Source organism: Chanodichthys erythropterus, chromosome 3 (assembly GCF_024489055.1).
Source record: "Chanodichthys erythropterus isolate Z2021 chromosome 3, ASM2448905v1, whole genome shotgun sequence".
Lineage (NCBI taxonomy): Eukaryota > Metazoa > Chordata > Actinopteri > Cypriniformes > Xenocyprididae > Chanodichthys > Chanodichthys erythropterus.
In genome coordinates this window covers 31,005,512-31,029,343 of record NC_090223.1, presented here as the reverse complement: position 1 = coordinate 31,029,343, position 23,832 = coordinate 31,005,512, and the positions used below count along the sequence as shown (strand labels likewise).

General features: G+C 37.7%; 2 protein-coding genes across 18 annotated transcripts in view; both read right to left on the bottom strand.

Moving 5' to 3' along the window:
* Nucleotides 1-9,747, bottom strand: part of mapk8ip3 (mitogen-activated protein kinase 8 interacting protein 3) — a 36,464-nt gene extending 26,717 nt beyond the window's left edge. For 10 of the 17 annotated variants that reach the window (XM_067381751.1, XM_067381758.1, XM_067381757.1 and 7 more), the window contains exons 1-7: nucleotides 8,839-9,747; nucleotides 4,327-4,447; nucleotides 4,150-4,220; nucleotides 3,806-3,894; nucleotides 2,010-2,033; nucleotides 1,558-1,702; nucleotides 610-838 (exon numbers count right to left, since the gene is read on the bottom strand). In XM_067381751.1, the coding sequence (XP_067237852.1) occupies nucleotides 610-838; nucleotides 1,558-1,702; nucleotides 2,010-2,033; nucleotides 3,806-3,894; nucleotides 4,150-4,220; nucleotides 4,327-4,447; nucleotides 8,839-9,138 (979 nt within the window). In that variant the 5' untranslated portion in view covers nucleotides 9,139-9,747. The remainder of the gene's footprint in view (nucleotides 1-609; nucleotides 839-1,557; nucleotides 1,703-2,009; nucleotides 2,034-3,805; nucleotides 3,895-4,149; nucleotides 4,221-4,326; nucleotides 4,448-8,838) is intronic. The other 7 variants (XM_067381762.1, XM_067381765.1, XM_067381764.1 and 4 more) reach the window with 3 other exon arrangements.
* Nucleotides 9,748-15,802: 6,055 nt separating this feature from the next.
* On the bottom strand, nucleotides 15,803-22,038 carry jpt2 (Jupiter microtubule associated homolog 2). Its single transcript, XM_067381750.1, has 5 exons — nucleotides 21,857-22,038; nucleotides 20,887-21,038; nucleotides 18,234-18,379; nucleotides 16,733-16,775; nucleotides 15,803-16,606 (listed from the first exon to the last, which is right to left on the bottom strand). The coding sequence occupies exons 1-5, from the start codon at nucleotides 21,910-21,912 to the stop codon at nucleotides 16,323-16,325; spliced, it is 681 nt and encodes a 226-aa protein (XP_067237851.1). The 5' UTR covers nucleotides 21,913-22,038; the 3' UTR covers nucleotides 15,803-16,322.
* Between the last annotated feature and the right edge of the window lie 1,794 nt (nucleotides 22,039-23,832).

Below are 23,832 nucleotides of genomic sequence, written 5' to 3'. Positions count from 1 at the left end.
CTGCTCGCACTTTAACCTCACGTACGAGCAGATCCGTTTCCTCACTATAGACGCATTCAGTTTTTCCGCTTGCAAATTCGATCTTGTAAATAGCGAATCCGCCATGGCACGAGCGCAACTGGCTTTTAAAGGGAATGGAAGACGAGACTCTGATTGGTTTATTGCACGTTACACCCAAAACACTCCCATTACTCATTAAGAGAATAGGGACAACCCTTTTAGACAATGCGCCGGGTGCACCGACCATTTTTCCCATCCTTAAACTAGCAAAAGTGGATTCGGACACGTTCTAAGTGCACTTGCGCTGTGCGCTTCAGACCATGCACTTACATCATTAAAATAGGAGCCATAGTGTTACAACGTGCATACATTTTTTTACGATATTGATGACCGTTAAGAAAAGGGTCTATTAAATTGATCAAAAATGACTGTAAAGACACACTGTTAGAAATATTATTTTGTTCTTTTGAACTTTCTATTCATCAAAGAATTCTGAAAAAATATATCAGTTATATCCACAACAAGAAATGTTTTGTGAGCACCAAATCGGCATATTAGAATGATTTTTTTTTTTTTCAGTTTGCCCTAATTCTTCTCCCTCTCTCTCACCAATGCTGACGTTTCTGGTTTCCTGAGAGACCTGCACCTCCATGTTTCTGCTAAGACGCTTTGTATTTTTGCGGCTCCGCCCCCGTTGCATGTTCAACTCTTCCACCGATACCAGCCCATCGTTCAGAGGGGTAACTGTTGCCGAGGGAACAGATGAGGTGGGAGTGTTTGATTTGCTGCCTGTGCTGCTGGGTGTGGCTGCGACGGAGTCTGAATCGGAGCCATCCTCCTTAAATGAAAGGAAACAACATATTACACACATACGCATTTTAATAATGAACATATTCTGCTAAACCTCTAAACTTAATCTTCTACACTGTTAAATAGGATATTACTTGTTGTTTGATCCACAAATATTTAGACTTACTAGCAAAGCAAAAATATTTTGTCATACAAATTCAAACAATGTTTATAAATGCTAAAATATCTGTGCAGTAAAACTATATCCTTTGAATATAAAAATATTTATCTTTGAGATAAAAATTCTAGAAGCTGAAATGGCAACAGGAAAGGTCCACAGATAAAAAGCTTTGTCAAACAAAGCACCAAAACTCAAACTGCTTATACTCATGACGTGACTTGAGTCATTTGGAAAACAGGAAGTGAAGAATGACATGTTTTCTCTTCCTTCAAAGAACAGATGTTAAGTTATGTGTGCACAGCTGACAGATACTTCATATAGGTGAGATTCAGTTTATTCAATCAGCTTGTTTAAAACACATCTGTTCATTTCAGATAGCTAAAATAAGACAAAAACGTCACAGAGCAAGGCAGAGGCCGGACGGTCAAACCAAAATCATGGACCCTTGGAGGCCTGCTGGTGTCCATCGAACAACCACCCATGAACCTGATCTCGACACAAGCAGGCTTAAGGGGGTGTGTCTGACAGAATGATGATTATCATGATTCCTCCCCTGGCGCTTCGGGGTGGAGTCATATCTGTCACACCTGGTAGCCAGGGGCGTAGACAGGTCTGCTGAGATCACTCGAATGCCAGACGTCTGACGATACCATTCTAGCCCCCCCAGGACCCCCACGTACCATGCCATCTCCGCCAGGAAACAAACTCAATGATGGGGGGCGCTCTGTTTTACTGCAGAAAAAATAAAGAGAGAGAAGTAGAAGGTAAATATTTCCCACTAAACCCAACATTGGCACATAAAAATGAGCAAAAAACTCAGTGGACAGGGTGAAAACATATAAAGACACAAAACCACATAGGAGAAAGAGGTACAGGTTTCTCAGTCTCTGACACTAAGACTGCTGAACTGGGCAGGGTATTTGGGTGAATGGGCAGGGGGTTCATTAATTTTTTTATTTTAAAGGAGTAAAACAGGAGATATAAGGGCTGCAGAGAGACAGGGGTTTGGGAAACTGTCAGAGATTGCGGGCAATTTTACCTTTTCCTCCAGTTGTGTCGTTGACTGCAGAGACACACACAGCGGCACACACACAAAAAGAAAGAAGGAAAGAAAGAAAGAAAGAAAAAAAAAAGTGAACACACTCACAAACACAGTGACTATACTAACACTGGACATAAAGTCACGTTACATACAGTGTACAGTGTGTAAAAGAATAGGATGGAACTGATTCATGTTGAAAACACCTTGATTATCTCAGAGCTGAACTGTCACAGGATACCTTATAATAAATAACATTATTGAATATACATGTATTCGTCTCGAAACGTCATGGTACGGATGTCAAGGTTCTGAGCATACAGTCAGATGACGAATACAGTCAGTCACAGGCGATCCACACTCCAATCCAGAAGGGGGCGTGTGCGGTAATGCACTGTAACTTAACTACTTTTAACCAGCATTAAAAATAATCACAATAAGCTCTATGTTTTGCTACTTTCGATAAGAAACAAAGTGTCATCTTTCAAATTCTGTCCATTTTATAACAAAATTCAAACAATAAATGCTATTTTGATGCTGTACAGACACCTCAGTTCAAGTGGTAGCACGGAGCGCAAATGAACGCGATCATCTCTTCCTCGTTAATATTAGTTACACAAAAAACGTGAATGAACATCTTGAGGTATGTTGAAAGATACAGTACAACTTACTGAAACATATAATTTCTCATGTAATCGCTTAATCAGTGTTTCAACCGCGGAAAGACGTCATTAAAATAGCTTGTAAACAATGCCATGTAGCAATATAATGTTTAGTTTTCTCAACCTGTTGTACCAAACCCAGCAGTAATGAGTAATCAGCAGTACAGATTACTAATTCAGCTCAGACATGTCAAGGTTAAACCCCAAAGCTAATTAAAAGCTTTGTATTTGATAAATTCATAATTTAATAATACAATCAAACCAAAAATTATTCAGACATTTTTTATATTTTTTATATATTTTTACTAGTGGGTGCAGGACACTATAGTTCATTTATGTAAGTAAGGATAGCAAAATAAAGTAAACTGTGACGTATTATACCCAAAAATTATTCATACCGTGGACTACCAGTAAAACTTATACAAATTTGGAACCAAAATTATTCAGACACTTTGACCTGACAAACTGTATTAATTAATGAAAAGTGTCTGAATAAATCTTGGTTTGACTGTATATATATATATATATATTTTAATTAAGTTTACAGCATTTGAAATCGTGGTTATTCTTAGGCAAAAGAATCAGACACAAAAAAAAATCAGTTCTGACTCTAACAACAAATTATGTACCAAAATTTGGGCCTGTAAGTATGTCTGTGAAAATGTTTAATTAGTTAAAATCAGCTGACTCTGTTTAAATGAAAATAGAAATGTGTGAAGCTTGAGTAGATGTGTGAATAATCGAGTATGACTAAAAGCCAGCCACAACACTAGATCTGACTAAGCAAGACATGACAATCTGTCACTGAGCATCATCACCCAGTGCCTAGCAACACTGTCTCCAAGACAACTGTTCCAATAATGGGCCATTTTGTATCATCAAAATCTAAACTATTCCAATACATACATCCAAACTGCAATACAGAGCCATAGCTGATGTTCCAAAATAAGAGAATACTAGTCTGCAGTTTGAAATTCCAAAATATAAAATAAACTGGTTACCCACAAAACATGTTACTTAAAAGCACAAAAGAAACATGCAAAACACAAATGAATTCCAAATGCACATTCCAAACTCTGAATTTAAACAAAGGCTTGGAATGGCTGCATTACGCCAACTATACAAGTTACTCACGTCCGTCCGCAGCCTGTGGATTCGGACTGGTTGCTACCTGACTGTTGCATCTTTGAGCGCTCTATGTGTTCCACATATGTCTGTATCATCTGGAGAAAATAAAATCAGTGTCATTGTATGCTGACATTTTCAGGAAGTGGAGCTTTGTATTTGTAACTTTTGAGTTATTGCTAATAATGAAATGAATGGAAACTTCATGGAAATTCATTGGTCCTAAAGTGAATTTCCATGAAGTTTCTGTTCATTTTCCATACCAAAAAAAATAAATAAAAGATTATAATCACAAAGAGCAATTTTTTAGCAGATAAAAAATAGAAGAAAGCAGAAAAGGGGGTTCTTCTGACCTCTGTATGTCGCTGGTGAAGGGCGTTATACTCTTTCTTCATGTCTGATTCTCGTTCTTCCAGACGAGAGACTACAAGAGAGGGAAACACAGAAGCATAGAGAAAGATACTCAAATATCTGTTTGTGTCAATGTGTGCATAGGAACGAATGCAGTTCAATGTAGTGCACAGGCTCACTCTGGTCAGAATAGTTCTTGGTCTTAAGCTCCAGTTGTTTTGTTTGTAGCTCCAAAGTCTCCACCATGGACTGCAACTCCTTCTTGTCTGCCTCCAAGGCATCTTCAAACTCAATAAACTTCTGTTAAAACAAACACACACATTCATACATGGTCAGATCCTTTAACTTACAGCCTGAATCAGGTGAAGGCCTGAAATGGATGGATGGATGGATAGATTATGAAGCAGAACAGCACAAGGTCAAAGAAACATTTGGAGAAGGGATTGTTTTTTGAATACAATACAGTCACATTTACACACACAACCAGTTACCGGGTACATAACACACACATACACACACACACACTCCAAGTGCAGTGTGTGGTGACTTTGAGCTGCAAGGATTTAAGTGGAACACAATAGGCTCTTTCTGCAGTGCGGCCCAGCCACAGACAGCCTCCTGGAATTCAGTAATCCCAGCACTGCAAAGAGAGGGAAAAACCAAACACACTCCATCTAACACTATAAACTTCAAATCCCCCTTCAATAAAAACATCACAAAAGGTCCATCATGTCATTCTAATGGGTTTTTGACTGATAAAGTCTTTTCTGCAGTACTATATATGTCCCATATCAGCAGCATGTCTACATTTGGGATTATATAGATGTTAGGATGTTATGTAAAGATTTTTATATGTAATCCCAGAATGCTGATTAGAGTTCAGACTATACATTGACATTACAAGATCCCTCATTCAATACTAATACTGCAGTTTAATCATAAACAGTCATTAAAGGTGAAGTGGGTTTTTTTGGCGTCACAAGATTCACCAAATAAAATGGACAAAAATAATGTGTGTTTTCAAACAGGTCTCCCCCATCTATCATTGGCTGAGCTGATGTTGCCATGGCAGGCCGGTTCAGATGCCCAAACAAACTCAATAACGTGCAAACTCTTGCGTCACCATACATTAGAAAGATGTGAATATGAGGCAAAAGAAAAAAAACCTTTGAATATAAAAACTTCTTATACCTCATGCATATCATAAATAATCTGTATTCATTAAGATGTTATACTGTAAGATATGTCAGTTTTTCTAAAGCTAAATTACATCTAAACTTGCATGTTTATTTTAATGATGTTTAAAATAACATTAATAACATTAACATTAGACATTCTGATTTCTCTCATGAGGTTTGATAATTGTATTATATCAAGCTGTTTTACATACACAAGTTCAATGGGGTTCTATATAGAACCCTAAGGTTCTTCTTCTAAGAACGCAATTTTAAATAACCCTTTATGCCAAAAAAGGTTCTATATAAGGAGAAATGTCTTAAATGCTTGCACTACACTTTCATGTTTTATAGGTTAGTTCATTTTTTTTTCCACGTGATGGTATGTTTAAAAGCTGTTTAATTCATATATTTAATCAAAATGGCCAAAGCTTCAAAACATGACTTGGACGTATGACTTATGACGTACGTATTATTGTGCCAAATACACTCCTTCGAATTCTGATAAGTTTCCGAAAGTTTTTTTCAAGTATGGCCCTGTATTATGTCATAACGAGCAGAATTTATTTATAATGATGTCGCAGCTTGCAAGACGATCTCTACGCAAAAGCTGCACGTGCTCGTGACACGTTAGCTCTGCCAACGGCATGCCACCAGGAGCTCAGCTTTTTTCGGAAAGAGTCGGTACAGCGCATATATCTTTTATAAATATGATAAAAGACTTTTCGGAGATATGAAGGATGCGGTACTACTCTATAGATACTCAAGATTAACATGAGATTGGCGGAAACTGTGTGTGTTATGTACCCTTTAAAACAAAATGTATTAATTAAAAGTAATCCATAAAATGATCCCTTGATGGAATCCCCTGGTCTAAAAGGTTCTATGAAGCACCTGACAGAATCATTTAAGGTTCTATATAGAACTTTTTGTTGTAAGAGTGAGAATGTGCGTTAATACAGGCAAGTGAGTTGAATGTTCTCACTGTGGCCATTATATTCTACTGCAATAATCCCACAGGATGCGAAATTGGAGAATGCTGTTTACTCCCTCCCTCTCTCTCTCTCTCTCTCCATCCCTCACTATCTCTCTCACTCTGTGCTTTCTGTCTGTCTCATAACATGAGAATCGGGTTACAGCGTCAGCCAAGCTCCTTCTATGAGACAATTGATTACCCATAATCACCCCCCGCCCATCATCCTCCCAGTTTTGTCCTCTAGACCCCAAGCAAATAAATCTTTGTGTTGCTGCATTAAAACATGAAAACAGAAAATAGCTATTCCTAACACTTAACTATTTTTATTCAATGAATCATATTGTTTTAAACCACAGACTGTTTCTTTCTGCAGTATAAACAAGCCCGCTACACGCAAAATTCCCAATTCCCTAAAAATCTATTATTTTTGGACAGGAACGAAACAATTGTGAAATGATTATATAATATAGTTTATTATATAGTTTATAGTACTATCTTAAACATATTTTATGAGAGCATATATATAATACAGTATAGAAATAAAACATAAGAAAAAAACACATTATTTAAAAATGCTGGTTCTTTGGAATAAAAATCGTTCACCAAAAAAAAGAAAGGAGAACAAAATAAACAAAAAGAAAAAATAGACTATTACACATGTGCATGGATCGACATAGCAAATCCCAGCATTCACACTGTAGAAACTGTACACACTGTGTGAAAGTAACCAAGTAATAGGTGAGAAGCAACACTCCATCACATCAGCACATGTTACTTCTCTGAATCTAAAAAACAGCCTCAATTTTCTCTTATATGTAGCCTACTTCTTTCTGTCCTGTGGTAAAATAATTTTCTGCTCTATCATCACTCTCCATTTTATTTTCACACACTAAATCTTTACAATTACAACAATGACTTCCGCTTAAAGAGGAAACACACTCACATTTTCATTACAGCCTACTTGTACTGTTTAAACTCTGATATAAAGCTTAACACAACAAGAATGCCAATAATGCTCTAGTTGTGCAGTCGATAATATAGTTACATTTGGAAAATGTTTTTGCAATGTTAGCATGTGGAGATGATGGGTCATAAAGGGCATCTGTTCCCTGTAGCTGTCTGGTCATAGTGGTAGTGCCTGTGCTGATGCACAAAAAAAAAGGATGTCTGCATATGATTTATGTACAAACGTGTGCATGAGATAATCTTTTGCATAGGATTTAGAGATTTATTTTCAGAGTGCATAGGCAGAGCAACACATATAGTTCATTATGGGATAAAACAGAGGGATTTCTGAAGGAACTATAGGGCACATGACAGGACTGTATTTGGTGGCTCAGGTTTCTCAAGTGGATGTCCCAGGTTCAAGGGCAATGAATTGACCAGGTCAAACAGATATTACAGCATAATTACTTTTCTCAAAGAGCAGCAATAATCGTTTACAACATTCAGTTACTGTGTGTAAATAAAACAAAAAGGTAGTACTTAATGTGAATGTGCATAGATAGAGGTTTTATTCCTATAAAGCCAACAAAACTTTGCTTGAAACACTGCAAACAATATACTACATGCCTTCTGCCATCTAATTGATAGTTCATACTTTTTAATAAGTAAAATGCCTTTTAGTACAATTCTAAAAATTAACACTTTCAGGTCATGTTACACATGCATTTTCGCTATCATTTGCATGTTGCATCTTTAATTATTTTCATATAAAATAAACAATTACTTTTATATTGTATATCAAAATGGACATTTACTAGATTGAAGCAACATAGGTTTACTTGATTATCTATAAATCTTTTTTCTTTTAGAAAATCATGATACATAAGGCTTTTTGAGGAACATTTGTATATCTGAACATTTATTTGTATATTTGAAGACTTCAGATGCAAAAGCCTCTAAGTGTCATCTGAAATTTTCTTCTAAAATGAGGATTTTTATCAACCTTGTATGTTTAGGTTCGTAATAGGTCCTTTTCATTGCCATTAAAGTGAAATAACTGAACATAAACATACAAGCTTGATAAAAATGCTCATTTTAGAAGAACATTTCAGACGGCACTTAGAGGCTTTTGCATCTGAAGTGTTCATTTGTATATTGTATGTATCTATCATCATTGTTTTGCATGCTTTATATGTTTTGTCCCATACAATTAAAGAGCTTTGACCATAAAACTAAGCATTTAAATGTCATCTTAAGACATATTATTGGGAGATATAGACTGATAACTGATATTTATATGCATTTTATGTAGTCTGCTATACTCAATTTTTCTCGGTTTGGGCCTCTGAGTAAAACTGAGGTGTTTTTTCCTCATCAGAAGTGAATTCTCACTACATCATTAACCAAATCAACCAAATTGCCTGATGTATGGATAAAAGATAGATTTTTCCTACTATTATGTCAGGATTTACAGAGTTGTCAATGTTTACAATGCTCTTGTAAATGTCTACAGACTCAGTTATGGTCAAATTAACTTCCCTGCACTGAATGAAGGTGTGTGTAATGAGATAATATTATTATTTAGCCTAAGTTACCTCCTCCGCCTGTTTGCGCAGCGATTTCTCCCGTTCATACTGCGTGATGAGCTGCTCGTTGTCCTCCTTGAGAAGTTCCAGCTCCACCTCATGCTCCTGGTTCTCCGTCAGAACCGAGTCGAGGTTCTCCAGAACATTCACCACCAGCGGCATCAGCTCCTTCACCACCTCCTCATCGTAGCTCTTGATGAGGCGCTCGAACTCCCGATAAATGCTGCTGGCCAGGCCCGACACCCGCTCTGACATGACAGACACGGCCCCATAATCGTCCTGGTACACCACCTCGTCCAGCTCCATCATCTTGGCGGCGTTTGATCGAAGCTCGTTATTAGAGAAAGAATAAATAAATCACCGGCGACACGACACGAAATGGCGAAATGTTTTCTATGAATTCATGACAATGTCATCAGGTGCACATGATGCCACTGCGCTCCACGGCCCGGTTTCACCAGCAACAGCCGGATTTCGGGACGTACGAACGTTTAATATTCAATAATTGTTGATCAGACGGAGCGTTCGCGAGGGGACGAGCCCTCTTCCCCGCCCGCGCTCTCCTGCGCCAGTGTCGGCAGCACGATCACACGCGCCTCGCTACCGCCCGATTATTCCCCGGTTGCGTCTGTCTCTCCGCTGCACTGGAGCGAAATCCATCGCATCACATCACGCCCAGCGAGCGTCTGTCTGACGACGCACCTGCCTCTCAGCAGCCGCAGCTCGCGAGCCCAGCCATTGCTGGAAAAATCAATGGAGGAAAATAAATAAATAAATTAATTCATAAATAAATACGGGAATAAACGGCTACCGTGCGATGTGCCTATAGGTTCTGGCTGTCATTGAAAATCGGATAGTGTCTTCTAGCGCTATGTCAGATCATTTTTGGCATTAGAAATCAGTCCGGTGGTTGACAGGGCGGCGGGGGTTCGTGATGCTGTTTCCGTCGGTGACTCTCGCAGGCTGATGATGGAGGGGCCAGCTGACGTCACAGCGCCTGCATGGAGCAGGCCTGAATAGTGATGTCTCATTGCTGCTGTAGGAACATCATTAAAGACATTATTTATGGCCAGTTGTGTTATTGTTATATCTAATATATCATATCACGTAAATAAGTAGGCTATTAAATGTGAACTTTAACGCATTAGTAAATATATCTGTTCTTTGTTCTTAACTTATTTGGCTAGGTTTTTTTTTTATGTAGCCTATTTTTTAACGAGCTGTCAACACTATTAAATAAACCAGGGGGCCAGGGAATCATGCATAAGGTCACTTTCCTAGTTGAAGATAATAGGTTTAAGGCATCATCACAGAAGCAATTTTTTAGAGCCGACCGCAAAAGTTCTGGCCAAACCCATCACAGATTGCATCATGTTGCTCACAAGCCCCCACGCGTCTTTAAATGGCATTGCGATTAAGTCAATTGTCAATGCAATGCAGTGCCCCCTCTCTGTATGGCAAGCCGTTTTGACTTTTATTCATTCTCGATATGATATCAACAATATCAGTTCTTGATATCTGGAATTACATATTAATTCTTGATATCAACAATTCAATTTTCACTAGTTTAAATGCAAATTTTTTTTATATCAATAATGGAGTGCCTCAGGGATTACGCATTTTTGTATGCAAAACCCGGAAGCGAGTTAGCATTTTAGGACTTCCGGTTCCAACGCCGTAAAGTCTATGGGTTTTTTGAATGGGTTTTTGCTAAATCGCCTAAAATGAGGTCTGTGGTTAACAAAGCCTCTAAATATTTTCACGTTTTGATCTATGACATAAAACACACCAGTTATAACCCGCTTGTGATTTTTTAAACTTTTACTGTGTCTTAAAATCGGCGGTTGCTAACAAATTGCTAAAAGGGACTACTTCCTTTGGCGGGGACTTTCGACGTCATCATGACTAACAGGACATTTGGACAGCATTTCTCATGAAAAAGTGGATAAGTATTCATACACAGCACAGATCATAATCAGCGAGAATGTTTCTAAATACAGTTTGAGAAAGTTTGGTGGTGACAACGTTGATCCGCGACCATGGTGTGCTGTAGTCCGTTTATAGCCTACTCTTAGCCTTTTATATCTGACGACTTTATTTAGGCTTCAAAATCTATAAATGTTGTGTTAACTTGTAAAGATTATCTTGATAGACAAAACGTGTAAGTGTCATAACCCTTTGTTAAACACAGAGCTTATTTTCTGCGATTTTCCAAAAGTCTGTGGGAAAAATGCATAGGCTTTCAATCGAGTGAACCCGTGCGCCGCTAACTTCCGGGTTGACAACACATCGACAGACAAGACAAAGCAGGTTACTTATTATATTAAACAAAGTCCCAGCTTTCAAATTGTGTATTTTTTAATAAATTTGAACAATAAAAACCATTTTGTGGCTTTAATGTGTCGTATCTGTAGCGCCTCAGCTCAAACTGCTTGTGAACCGATCATCCCTTCCTACTAGTTAATTTATATCATCAAATAAATATGAATGAACATCAGAAGGAATGTTGTTTCAATTGTGGAAAGACGTCAGTCCACACCATTTTTCACGTTCAAGTCCACCGAGGTTAATCTTCTAACTCCTGACTGCTTTGTCAGACAAAATGGCGGATTCGGCGTTCTGATTGGTTAGATCGCTTGTCAATCAAACTCCCGGCGAAGGGTCAATTCCAATTTCACATATCAGAAATACAATTCTCACTAGAAAAATCATAATTTTTTATATCATTAATTACTTTGTTAGTAGTTGGGGAGAGCAGGGACGAAAGTACCATTTTTCCCAAAAATGTAATTTTCAAATTTAATGTTTTAGACAGCGATATATTTTTTTGCTGTGGTCAATAACTCACAAGTGTGATCTATCAGTACCAGGTGGAATTTTGTATATATGTAGAACGGCTTCAATATAATTTCACTTTGAACATAAATTGCACATTGTTACTTTCGTCCCCGTCAGGTGGGTCAAAAGTAACACAACAATACAAGCTAGATTTTTTGTGTTAGACTTGTTTTTATTAAATATACCTGACTATGACATTGTTAATATGTAACTGCAAACATATTTTGTCCTTTATCTTTGCAAAAAAATATTAAATTACATTTTCATTTTAAAGCTGCAGTCCGTAACTTTTTTTGGTTAAAAATGATCCAAAGTCAATTTTGAGCAAGTACATAACCAGCCAGTGTTCAAAACTATCTCCTTATCTTAGCTTGATTCACAACGGTAAGCTTGTAATAATGTTTTATAATAAGAGTGACCTGGTGGATTTCCGCGGGAAATTTGAGCATGTAGCAGTTCTTCTGTGTGTCATTACGTCATGTCTGTAAACAGAAAGGAAGGAGTCCGGTTCAGGCTAGTCGGTTTTATCACGTGAGGATGCTGCTTGTAGTGGATCATTTATAGCCTTTTCTCACAGCAGCTGAAATCAACTTATTTTGATGGTGGATTGTAATCCAGAAAGGTACAAATGACAATCATCAGTGATAACTGGAGATTCACCCGTAGTCAAAAAGCAAAAGACTTTCGACTGTGGAGTGGCTACAGAAATTGACATCTACAGGTAATGCTAATATACACAGTCATAGCAATGCTGATGTTGTTAAAGGAACACTCCACTTTTTTTGAAAATAGGCTCATTTTCCAACTTCCCTAGAGTTAAACAGTTGAGTTTTACCGTTTTCGAATCCATTCAGCCGATCTCCGGTTCTGGCGGTACCACTTTTAGCATAGCTTAGCATAATTCATTGAATCTGATTAGACCGTTAGCATCGCGCTTAAAAATGACCAAAGAGTTTTGATATTTTTCCTATTTAAAACTTGACTCTTCTGTAGTTAAATCGTGTACTAAGACCGACGGAAAATGAAAAGTTGCGATTTTTTAGGCTGATATGGCTAGGAACTATACTCTCATTCCGGCGTAATAATCAAGGAACTTTGCTGCCGTACCATGAGTGCAGCAGTGCAATGATATTACGCAGCGTCTCTCACAAACGTCTCCATGGTTGCAAGGCACGTTCCCTGTGCAAGCAGGGGCTCACGGGCGCTGCGTAATATCATTGCACTGCTGCACTCATGGTACGGCAGCAAAGTTCCTTGATTATTACGCCGGAATGAGAGTATAGTTCCTAGCCATATCAGCCTAAAAAATCGCAACTTTTCATTTTCCGTCGGTCTTAGTACACGATTTAACTACAGAAGAGTCAAGTTTTAAATAGGAAAAATATCAAAACTCTTTGGTCATTTTTAAGCGCGATGCTAACGGTCTAATCAGATTCAATGAACTATGCTAAGCTATGCTAAAAGTGGTACCGCCAGAACCGGAGATCGGCTGAATGGATTCGAAAAAGGTAAAACTCAACTGTTTAATGATAACAAAAATTGTGATTTTTACTAGTAAGAATTGTATTTCTCATATGTGAAATTGGATTTAGTAAGAAATCAATTCTTGATATCAACAAGTGAATTTGAATGGCAGCCTATGGTGACATTTCACTATAGTGAAAATACAATTACAGATATCAAGTGTTTTTTACTAGTGGAAATGTAATTCTCTTTATCAAAAATTAGCATTTTAACTATAGTGAAAATTCATAATATCAAGAATTAACATTGTTACTTTTAGAAATGTAATTCCTGATATCAAGAATTGAATTGTTGATATCCAGAATTCATATCCTGAGAATGAATAAAAGTCAAAACGGCTTGCCATACTCTCTGGACCTGGAGTTATAGTAGGGTTAGGGTGTGGTTGGACCGTCTAGCTCCACCCATTCCAACCAGCGAGGCGGAGCTGGACGTCAAGGTCCACCCATTGGCTCTGCAGCGAGTAGCCTTTCTGTTAAAGGGTTAGTTCACCCAAAAATTAAAATATTTTATCATTAATATCTTACCCTCATCTCGTTCCACACCCGTAAGACCTGGGTGACCTGTAAAAGTGGTGGTTAAATTGCTGTCTATAGGCAAGTCATATTATTTCATCAAAAATATCTTAATTTGTGTTCTGAAGATGGAACGACATGAGGGTGAGTAATTAATGACATTTTTGGGTGAACTAACCCTTTAATGTGGCATAGTCTGCAGATTCATGAAAAAAGTAAATTTTAGTTAAATACCTCTAAAACTATTAGCAAACTTTTGTCATTTCTGTAACATTGTATTCACCCCTGATTCCTGAACAAAGGTCATGAAACTAGATCATAAAATCAGATCATAACCCAATACCTCATGCAGAATACTTCCAATTTAAAGGGATAGTGCACCCTTATGCTGTTCCAAACCTTTATAAGTTCTTTCATCTGTTGAACACAAAAGAAGATATTTTAAAGAATGTTGGTAATCAAACAGTTGACGATAGTTATTGACTCTTAAGGGGCTCGCACACCGAATGCGAAGCTCAGCGCTGCGACACCTCTTTAAGATTCGAACGCATTGTTTTCTAATTGTTTTCTGAGTCGTCGCTGGGCGCAGGTATGCGGTGTGCGTACACTCATAGAAAACAATGCATTCAAATTTTAAACATTTTTTTCCTACTATGGAAGTCAATGGCTACCATCAACTGTTGATTTGAATATCTTTTGTGTTCAACAGAAGAAAGAAACTCATACAAGTTTGGAAGGGTCAGTAAGTGATGACAAAAATTTTGTTTTTGGGTGAACCATCCCTTTAAAAATATCAAGAAAAGGTATTTTTGAAAGAAACATCATTAGTGTTGTAACAGAAGGAAATGTAAATTGTATTTATTTAACCTTCTGGTAGACTGAAAAAAAATTACATTTAGATTTTTTAAAAATTGTACTTCATCGGTAATGGAAGGAAACTTAGTGATTTTTGTGAACAAACACAAATGTGAAATACAAAAAATACAGAGCAATTTTTTGGGGGTAAATCAATCAGCAACAATGAAATACTTTGGTAATATATAAATATATCCAAATAAAACAAAAACAAAATATGACTGAAAACACTTTTATAAGCAGTAAAAATTATGCTTATTGCCATCTCTTCTGGCTGCCGAGAATACCAGAGAGTTAAAAATATACCTTTTATAAGGTTTCACATCTGTGTTGCTACTTGAGAAACATTAATAAAAATCAGGCAATATCAAATTCAGCCTCCACCCACAAGATCATCTTTCCATTTCACCTGCTATGAGCTCAAGTAGGACTAAATATTTATGTACTTATAAACAGTTTACATGACAAGTGCACAAATATATTTGTATCTGACAGTGATGACACATATTTTGAAAAATTAAAGCAGGGCCTTGCACCAAAACAAACTAAAAACAATTCAGTGTTACACAGACCAATTTAGTTGTAATTCTGCCTGTTTTGTACTCAAGAATCATTGACATTGACCCGACTGAGTCAGGAAGCTAAAATTCAGCAAGCACATGCACACAAGTAACTTTTTAAATGAAGATTTCTGTTTATTTTGAGCAACATGGTAAAACATCCTTTTATTGTCATGGGAAAAAAAGCAATACAATACAGCACACAAATGAACAATACACAAGTGTATTGTATGAAACAGGCCTCTGTGACATCATCACAGCCAGTCACATTGCCAAGCAACCACTGAAGTATTTTGGGCAGGGATGGCACCAGTAATGTGGGAAATGCCCACACATGCTCGCAGATGTGTCATATTTGACCTTCCAACTGCCATGTAAAGAATAAAGCAGATGGCTATTGGGAACAAAGGCCAAATTAAACAGAAGTATTAAACATTAATGGCGGAGCAACTCTTTTCAAGTACAGAATCAAGCATATCAGAGGGCATTTTTAAGGGTCTCTGGTTACATTCAAATGCATGTATGGACATTGCACACACATAGTGTGATGTGTTAGTGATATCTGATTGTACACATTCTGTCCACTGCCATACATGTGTGCTTCGGCGATTATCAATTACAACAACTGTGCATTCTGTTTGGTTTTGCATCGGAGCCATTACTTTTACATTTGGCTTTGTGTCTTACTAAAAAAAAATGCAAGAGGAAAAAAAAAAAAAAAGATGTCACCCTATTGCACAAAAGTAAATTTTCCATTGCCATCAGATCACATTCACTGAGTTTCAAAGGAAGATCTGAACAGGCGATACTGAAGAGCTTGCTTTGGCGACCAACAGTGGTTCCAGTTGAACACTGCATAGACTGTACTGAGTTTCATGAGGCAAACTTGCATTTAATACATTAGCAAACTGAGAGAACATAATCAATACAGAGAAACAACAGTATATGCAAACCATTTGAAAGGAAACAACCATTCAGTTGTTGGAGTGACCGTTAACAGTGATTCTTATTAGATGAAGAGGAGAAAGGGAAAGTGAGGAATGAATAAGAAAGTGCAAAAGCAATAAAGGAATGAAGAGTGACAGACTTCAGGGTAAAGATATAACCAAAAGAAAAAGTAAATAAGAGAGGATAAGTTTTAGTACAAGTTAAAAGAGGATGGAAGATGGGAAGTGACAATGATAGAAAGCAGCACTTGTGGCTAATAGAAAACCACACTGGACTTTCCACCTGGTGGGTTGAGCACTTTGTTGTGAGAGCGAGGTCGTGGTCCGAGGCGTGGCTCATGGTCTTTTTCTGTTGGTTTCTGTGTGGCTGGCTCAGAATTCTGATTGGCTGCTGGCGCAGGAGTGGGAGTGGGGGCGGGGGCGGGAGCAGGGGCAGGTGCAGGGGGAGGGGCTGCTGCCTCTTTTTCAGGAGTGGGTTGAGGAGACACTGGCTCCACCTTCACTTCCTCAACTACAGTCGCCTGCTTAGGCACTGGGGCTGCAAGAGAGATCAAAATCGTTGGGAAAAGGAACGGCATGCCAACAACACAGACTGAGGAGAAATAGACTAGGGTGTGAAGAACAGATGAGGATTAACATTTTGTAAATCACAGCGTTTCTTTACCTGGTGGATCTGGAGTAGCAGGTACACCCACACTTAAGTTGTCCTACAGAGAACAAAAGGGCATGAGAATTAAAATGGGTGGAAATACAGATTTTGAGTTCAATTATGGTTTGTGTTGAGTTACATACACTACTGTTCAAATGTTTGGGCTTGGAAAGGTATGAATATTTTTAAAAGTAGAGTTTTGTACTCAACAAGAATGCATTAATTGGATTTAAAAAACAAAACAAAAAATACCGTAAATCAGTAACTGAGCTCCACAATATCAAATTTTCACTTGCCTACCAGAAATATATTATAAATAAAATAAATTAGGCCTAGTTACTGTTTTTTTGTTGTTTTTGACCCATGTAACCTTAAATAACTCCAAAAACTACAGGCTTTTTAAAATTTCAAAAACTGTTAAAGACAAGTAAATAGTCAATAATAAAATAAGAACAAATTAAATTGAGGAACAGCACAAATAAATAACAGAACAAACATACACATGAAATAAATAGTGCTAAATAAAGGTGTGCAGTCTGTATGCGTCACCTGTTCTTAAGAATTAGCCGAGATGAAATAAAGGCTTTTTAACATTATTTTTTACTTGATTCGAGTGCCTTGGATTACTCACTAGTTTACAAGTAATAAACAGTGCTTTTCAGGTTTTTCCAGGTAGAGTATTTTAAATAATCCAATTTAAAATGACACTGCATAGTCCTCAGTGTATAAGTTAAAGGTAGAGTAATCATTATTGTTAGTATTAAAGTTATAAAAGATATTCAGTCAAGAGCAGTGAGTGATTAACATTAAAAACACAGACAGCAGCAGGTATATTAGTTTGCTGTCACTTTAAAACAATGCACGGATCCAATATACGGTTACAAATGCCTTTTCTAAACTGTTTACATTCACTTAAGACATAATAGACTATTTTTATGAGGATACTTGCCAATACTAGCATTTTTACATAATAATGTGTGAATATGTCCATTCAAGTGCAAGAAGACATGAAAGAGAACTCAATTCTATAATTGTGTGCTTTCTGAGCTATTACCGGATCGAGTTATCTTTCGCATCTTCTTGCATTTGAATATTTAAATGGGCATGGATTAAAAACATGTGCAAGTTATAAACTTTTGTGATGATGCTGCACTGGCCCGATCGGGCAAGTGTCAAGCCCTGCTTAATATTTTGAAATACTGCTATATAAAATAACTTTTATATTTTTATATATTTTAAAATGTAATTTATTCCTGTGATGTCAAAGCTGTATTTTCAGTATCATTACTCCAGTCTTCAGCATCATATGATCCTTCAGAAATCATTCTGTTATGGTGCTCAAGAAACTCAAGAAAAATTTCTTATTGTTATTAATGTTGAAAATAGTTGTGCTGCTTAAGATTTCTGTGGAAACCATGATGCATTTTAGTAGCAACGTAAAGTCTTAATATATTTATTAAAAAACAAACAAACAAACAAACACAGGTGTACAAGGTGTTGGCTAGAGATTGTCTACCTTTGGTTTGTTGGGATGACTTTTCACAGAAGGTTGGGTTGACTCTGCGGCCCCAAAGATGTTACTGGATGCTCCACCATGGTGAGTTGGCCTGCTCCGAGCCGTAGGAGCCTCTGGCTCCCCAAATATCCCACTGCTCTTTCCACCTGAGACAATAAGAGACACATAAATCAGAGCTTGTTAAGATACACTAATGCTAGTTATGGCAATTACTGGAACATCATATATACTTGTTATAAATATATTCAAACAATGATGTACAATTATATTCTCAATGAAACAATATTAATTTACACAAGTGAATGTCAGCTTTGCAGCAATGTTATTTTAGTATCACTAACATACTATTACAGTTTTGTTAATATTTTGAATTTGTTTTTCTATTTTCCATTTTAGTTAAAGGTACAATATGTAAAATTTTTGCAGTAAAATATCCAAAAACCACTAGGCTAGTGTTATATATTTTGTCGAGCTGATTACTAACAATATCTCTAATGTTTTCAACTACTTGTAAATCATGAGAAAATTCCCATTCTAAACAGTGACACGGGGCAGTGCAGTCGCCTGTCAATGACGTCAGTTCCCTTTGTTACCGCCTTTACTGACGTAGAAACCACATGACAACAGTGCCGTGGACAAATGCGGAAGTAGTCTCTAGCGTCCAGCAAACCAGTAGCTTGCTTCAAGCAGTTCCTTATTTACTTCTTGCACGTTTTATGGTGGATTGTGTTACTTATTTATGGAACATAATTACTGTTTACCATCTGCCGCTGGTTCTGTCGACAAGGACAGCTCCCGTAAACTCATGACCGGAAAAGCGGAAGCGGCGCCGGCGACTGTGTCATAATAAAAGTCCCACTGCTCGTGAGCCGTGTGTTGATCAATCGCTCCAGCTCCTCGTTCAGCTCCCGCAACACTCGGTCCTGCTCTGCTTCATACTACAGTAACGTTAATAATCGCATCCACGAACATGAGTTCTTCCAGACTCCAATCCCTATTCTTTTGCACCGTCCGTTGAGATAGAGACCACATGTCCCAAGTTTCTGCTCTAAAACTTGGTGTCATCAAACTACGCCTTTGTTTTGAATAGGCTTCTAGCGACCTCTAGCAGAAAAAAATATCACAAATTGTACCTTTAAAGGCACAATATGGAGTTTTTTTGACGGTAGAGGGCGCTTATTTATTTCATTTCGCGGAATCATGGGAGGTGTTGTCTTCACATCTACAGCCAGTGGAAAAGAATCCAACAGGGCTCAGGCAGAAATCATATTCATGTATGAGTAAATGTGTTAAAGATTTATTAACATTACTGTAGTATGAAGCTGGGTGTGGCTGAAAGCCGTTAAAGCGGAACAAGGCCGCTGGAGTTGCTAATGAGAGACAAGCGCGACACACGGCTCGAGAGCAGTGGAGCTTTTATCATGTCACAGGCGAGCACTTACGCGTATGTGGGGTAACGCAGTGCTTTTATATCATATTAGATACATTTGTGTGTTGTTACAATGCTACTCTGTTACAATGCTCGATCCGTGTCCTGGTTAAAATTACTTATTTCTCTGGATTTAAACCTTCTTGGAAACATTTGGGAACATTTTGGGATACACAAGTCAACAAAATATATAACATTGTTCTAGTGGTTTTTTTTTTTTTTTTTTGGATATTTTAATCCAAAAATTTTACATATTGTGCCTTTATTGTTTTAGTAATTATGCATTTGTCATTTTCATTAGTTTTTTTTTAAAACATGTCTATATAGTTTTTAGTTGATGGGTGATTTCAAAACACTGCTTCACAAATATTTTGTTTCAAATCAGTGGTTCGGAGCGTGTATCAAATTGCCGAAGTGATTTCATTTCAGTAAACGAGACTTTGTTACGTCATACGTGTTTCAAAACGTTTCAGAATTTCAATGGTTCACGTGACTTTGGCAGTTTGATACACGCTTTGAACCACTGATTCGAAACAAAAGATTCGAAGCTTCATGAAGCAGTGTTTTGAAATCGCCCATCGCTAGATATCGTTAAAAAGTCGTCATTTCGTTTTTTTTGCCGCACAAAAAGTATTCTAGTCACTTTATAACATTAAGGTTGAACCATTGTAGTCACATGAACTGTTTTAAATGTGTCTTTAGTATCTTTCTGGACATTGAAAGTGTTAATTGTCTTGCTGTCAATGCAGGCCTCACTGAGCCATCGGATTTCATCAAAAATATCTTAATTTGTGTTCTGAAGATGAACGAAGGTCTTACAGGTGTGGAACAACATAAGGGTGAGTAATTAATGACAGAAGTTTCATTTTTGGGTGAACTAACCCCTTTAGTCTAAAAACTATATAGGCACTTTGAACTCAATTCTTATCCTGTGATAGAGCTGCTAGTAGCAATATGACCTTTAACTTTATGTAGATGTGAAATTTCATCAGTTCAGACTGTGTATGACCTCACAGAGTTAACTGACTGGTTAATTTATCAGACTGAGGTAAAGGCATTGATGTTGCTATTGGTGACAAGATAACAAATGCAAAAGTGCTGGTTTGCATAGCAGCTGAGAGGGAGACTTAAACACATCAAAATGAGTAACAGTGTGGTGATGAATATGACTCAGAGAATGCAAGAGGCCCCAGCCAGAAAACACGGCGTCTGCTGAAAGCTCACCTGGGGGATTGGAGCGTTTGGGACTCCCCTGAGACTCTTCTGCAGGAGCGAAAATAGAGGAGGACATTTTGTTTGGCCTTCTGGAGGCAGAAGGGTCTTCTTCATAACCACCGAAGAGATTGCTGGACCCTCCACCTGGAGGTCTTAGTACCCTAAATACAGACATGCAAATTTGTACACGGATTCACACCACGAGTGTTATACATTATACATCAATACTGAAAACTGCAGATTAATAAAACGTCCTAAAGCAACACATAACTTTGCAGAACGACGCCACCATATATGTGTGAGGCGGAACGTTGCAGTTGCAGTTGTGAGTTTAGGCGGTCAGGATTTTATGTGGGCCACCAAGTTTTACCTTAACATCAAACGCTTAATTTTAATAATATTTCGTTCATTTATGAACGAAAATGAAAGCCCTGCACAACAAACAAAACGAAAGCCTGCGGCATGATCTAGTTTCCGAGCAGCAACACTTTCAGGAAATGTGCCTACTTCAAAGTCTGGATTGTGCACAAACTTATATTTATTCTTTTATTTTTTTAAACGTAGCCTTCCTTTTAATTTGCAAATGCGTATTTGATTAAAAGTCAAATGCGTCTCTGTGGCTGATAAAACTTTGAGCCTCGGGACATTTGCCGCTAACGGCTAACAAACAATATTGACTAAATTAAAACCAATATACTTTTGTAAATTGTAATATCGTGTTTAACCACCACACACACACTCCACGACTGTTTATTTAAATAGTTATATCCAGAAATGTGACCTCACACGGTACATTTAACACAATAATTGTTGCTTAGCTAGTATGAGTTAGCATGTAGCGCTTGGCCATGCTAAAGTTCCTCTTCCACCCCGTAAAGAATCATGATTGCTGGCTCAGATAAACAGATCAAAGTGTCAACATTGAACCCGCGACAAACACTGGTTTGCTCCAGATTAACCGTCAGCACACAGCCCATACCTTGAACTTGGTTTGCCATTACTATCAAGCCCCTGAAACATGTTTGTTGAAGTCATGATTGCTTGTCTCGGTCTGCTGCGACGTGACCCAAAAACTTCAACAACAGCCCTCCTGCAGAAAGTGCTCTGCCACAACCGCTTAACTCGAAGAAAAAAGTCAAGTCTGACTGACCCCGCCCAGAAAGGCTTAGACAGCTCATATGTGTTTGGGGTAGAGCTACAAATATGATTCTGGGAATGGCTCTGGTACAAATCAATCTGACTGAAGCAGAAATCTATTGGCTGTGAGGTTAAATATGGCCAACAGACTGAGTGAGATCCGATGATGATTGGTTTACTTCGTCTTACTTCCCTGTCTGTCGTGAAATAAAATACATAAATTCATAGAGAAAAATATAAATGTGATGCGATCTGGGAAAACCCGTCGGATGTCGCGATTGAACATTTCAGTAAAGTAAAAAAATAGGTCGAATGTAATTTTTTTTGTCCAAATTGGGTTTTCATTCAATTATCATTCTATAACATCTTGTCTATCATCTCTGAAAATATCTTGCCAAAATTTGCCTGTTAAAGGTGCAATATGTAAGATTTTCTGTCCGCTAGAGGCCTATTCAAAACAAAGGCGTAGCTTGATGACACCAGGTTTGAGCGCGGAATCTTGGGAGATGTGGTCTTCACATCAACGGAGGGTGCAAAAGAATAGGGATAGGACTCGGGAAGAAATCATGTTCATGGATGCGATTATTATAGTTACTGTAGTATGAAGCAGAGCAGGAGCGAGTGTTGTGGAAGCTGAACGAGGCCGCTGGAGCGATTGTGCAACACACGCCTCACGAGCAGCGGACTTTTATTATGTCACAGCCGCCGGCGCCGCTTCCGCTTTTCCGGTCATGAGAATGAGGTAACATAGCTCTGTTTATCATATTAGATACATTTGACTGTGCTGAAAATGATGTTATAGCGTTACTCTGTGCGTTCGCTCGGCAGCTGCTGTGAAACACTTGTTGCACACTGCAGTAAGAATTTTAAAACGCATTGTATGATTGAGAAAATGCTGTATTACTGTTACTAAAAATAAAGCTGCATCTGATTATGCTATGTTAGCTACTTGACAAAATAGTGTTTTTCTCTGAGGCATGGTAATGGTACTCGCAAAAAATCAAGAAAATTAGATTTAAACAATAAGACTAAATGTGTTGAGCTATATAACAATAATTAGTTTTCTGTCTATAAATATATCAAAAAAGTTGTTCCCTTGTCTATTGTAATATATTAAAGCGTCTTTGGTGTTTCCATGGTTTCTACAAAATAAAACCGGAAACCGAGGGTAACGCGGGTATGACGCAATTGACAGGCGACTCCTTACACGTCCCGGAGCCTTGGTTAAAATTGCAATTTTCTCACAATTACAAATAGTTGCAAAGATTTGGGATATTGTAAGTACTCAACTTTTACACTCCCAGCGGCCATAGCTTTCCCTCTCTTAACACTACAAAGACGGTTCAACTATCTAATAAACCACACATAACATGTAGAATGAAGGTGTATTAATGCAAATTTCCCGCCAGTCCTGTATAAGCTGCACGCAAATATTTTTTTTTTTCCTAATACAACGTTATCGTGAGAAGGCGGAGCACAAGAGAACAACGGAGCTATAATGAACACACAATGTGTTTATTAGTGGTTGAATTCAAATCAAATCCTGACCATACTACTTCTGAATATGATGTCTACTTCATAAAATGTATGAAAATATGGAAATATATGGTTCAGATCACTCAAATAAATGGAGGTGCCCTTTAATGGTTAGATATGGAGCTTGGGTGTCATCTAGTGAAAAAGTTTGGTACTGCGCCCAAACAAACTTTACTGAATGCTCATTTTTGAAATGTTTCAACCTAAAACTTGCTATGTTTACATTTTTGGCTTTTATTTTCTTGCAGTTTAAGAGTAAAACATGCTTTGTAATATATTATT

Excerpts from the sequence above, each read along its gene's own strand:
- jpt2 (XM_067381750.1), bottom strand. The coding sequence starts at position 21,912 with ATGACTTCAACAAACATGTTTCAGGGGCTTGATAGTAATGGCAAACCA. Across the intron at positions 18,380-20,886 it reads CAAACGCTCCAATCCCCCAG|GTGGAAAGAGCAGTGGGATA; the intron begins GTGAGCTTTCAG and ends TTATTGTCTCAG. Across the intron at positions 16,776-18,233 it reads GTCATCCCAACAAACCAAAG|GACAACTTAAGTGTGGGTGT; the intron begins GTAGACAATCTC and ends TGTTCTCTGTAG.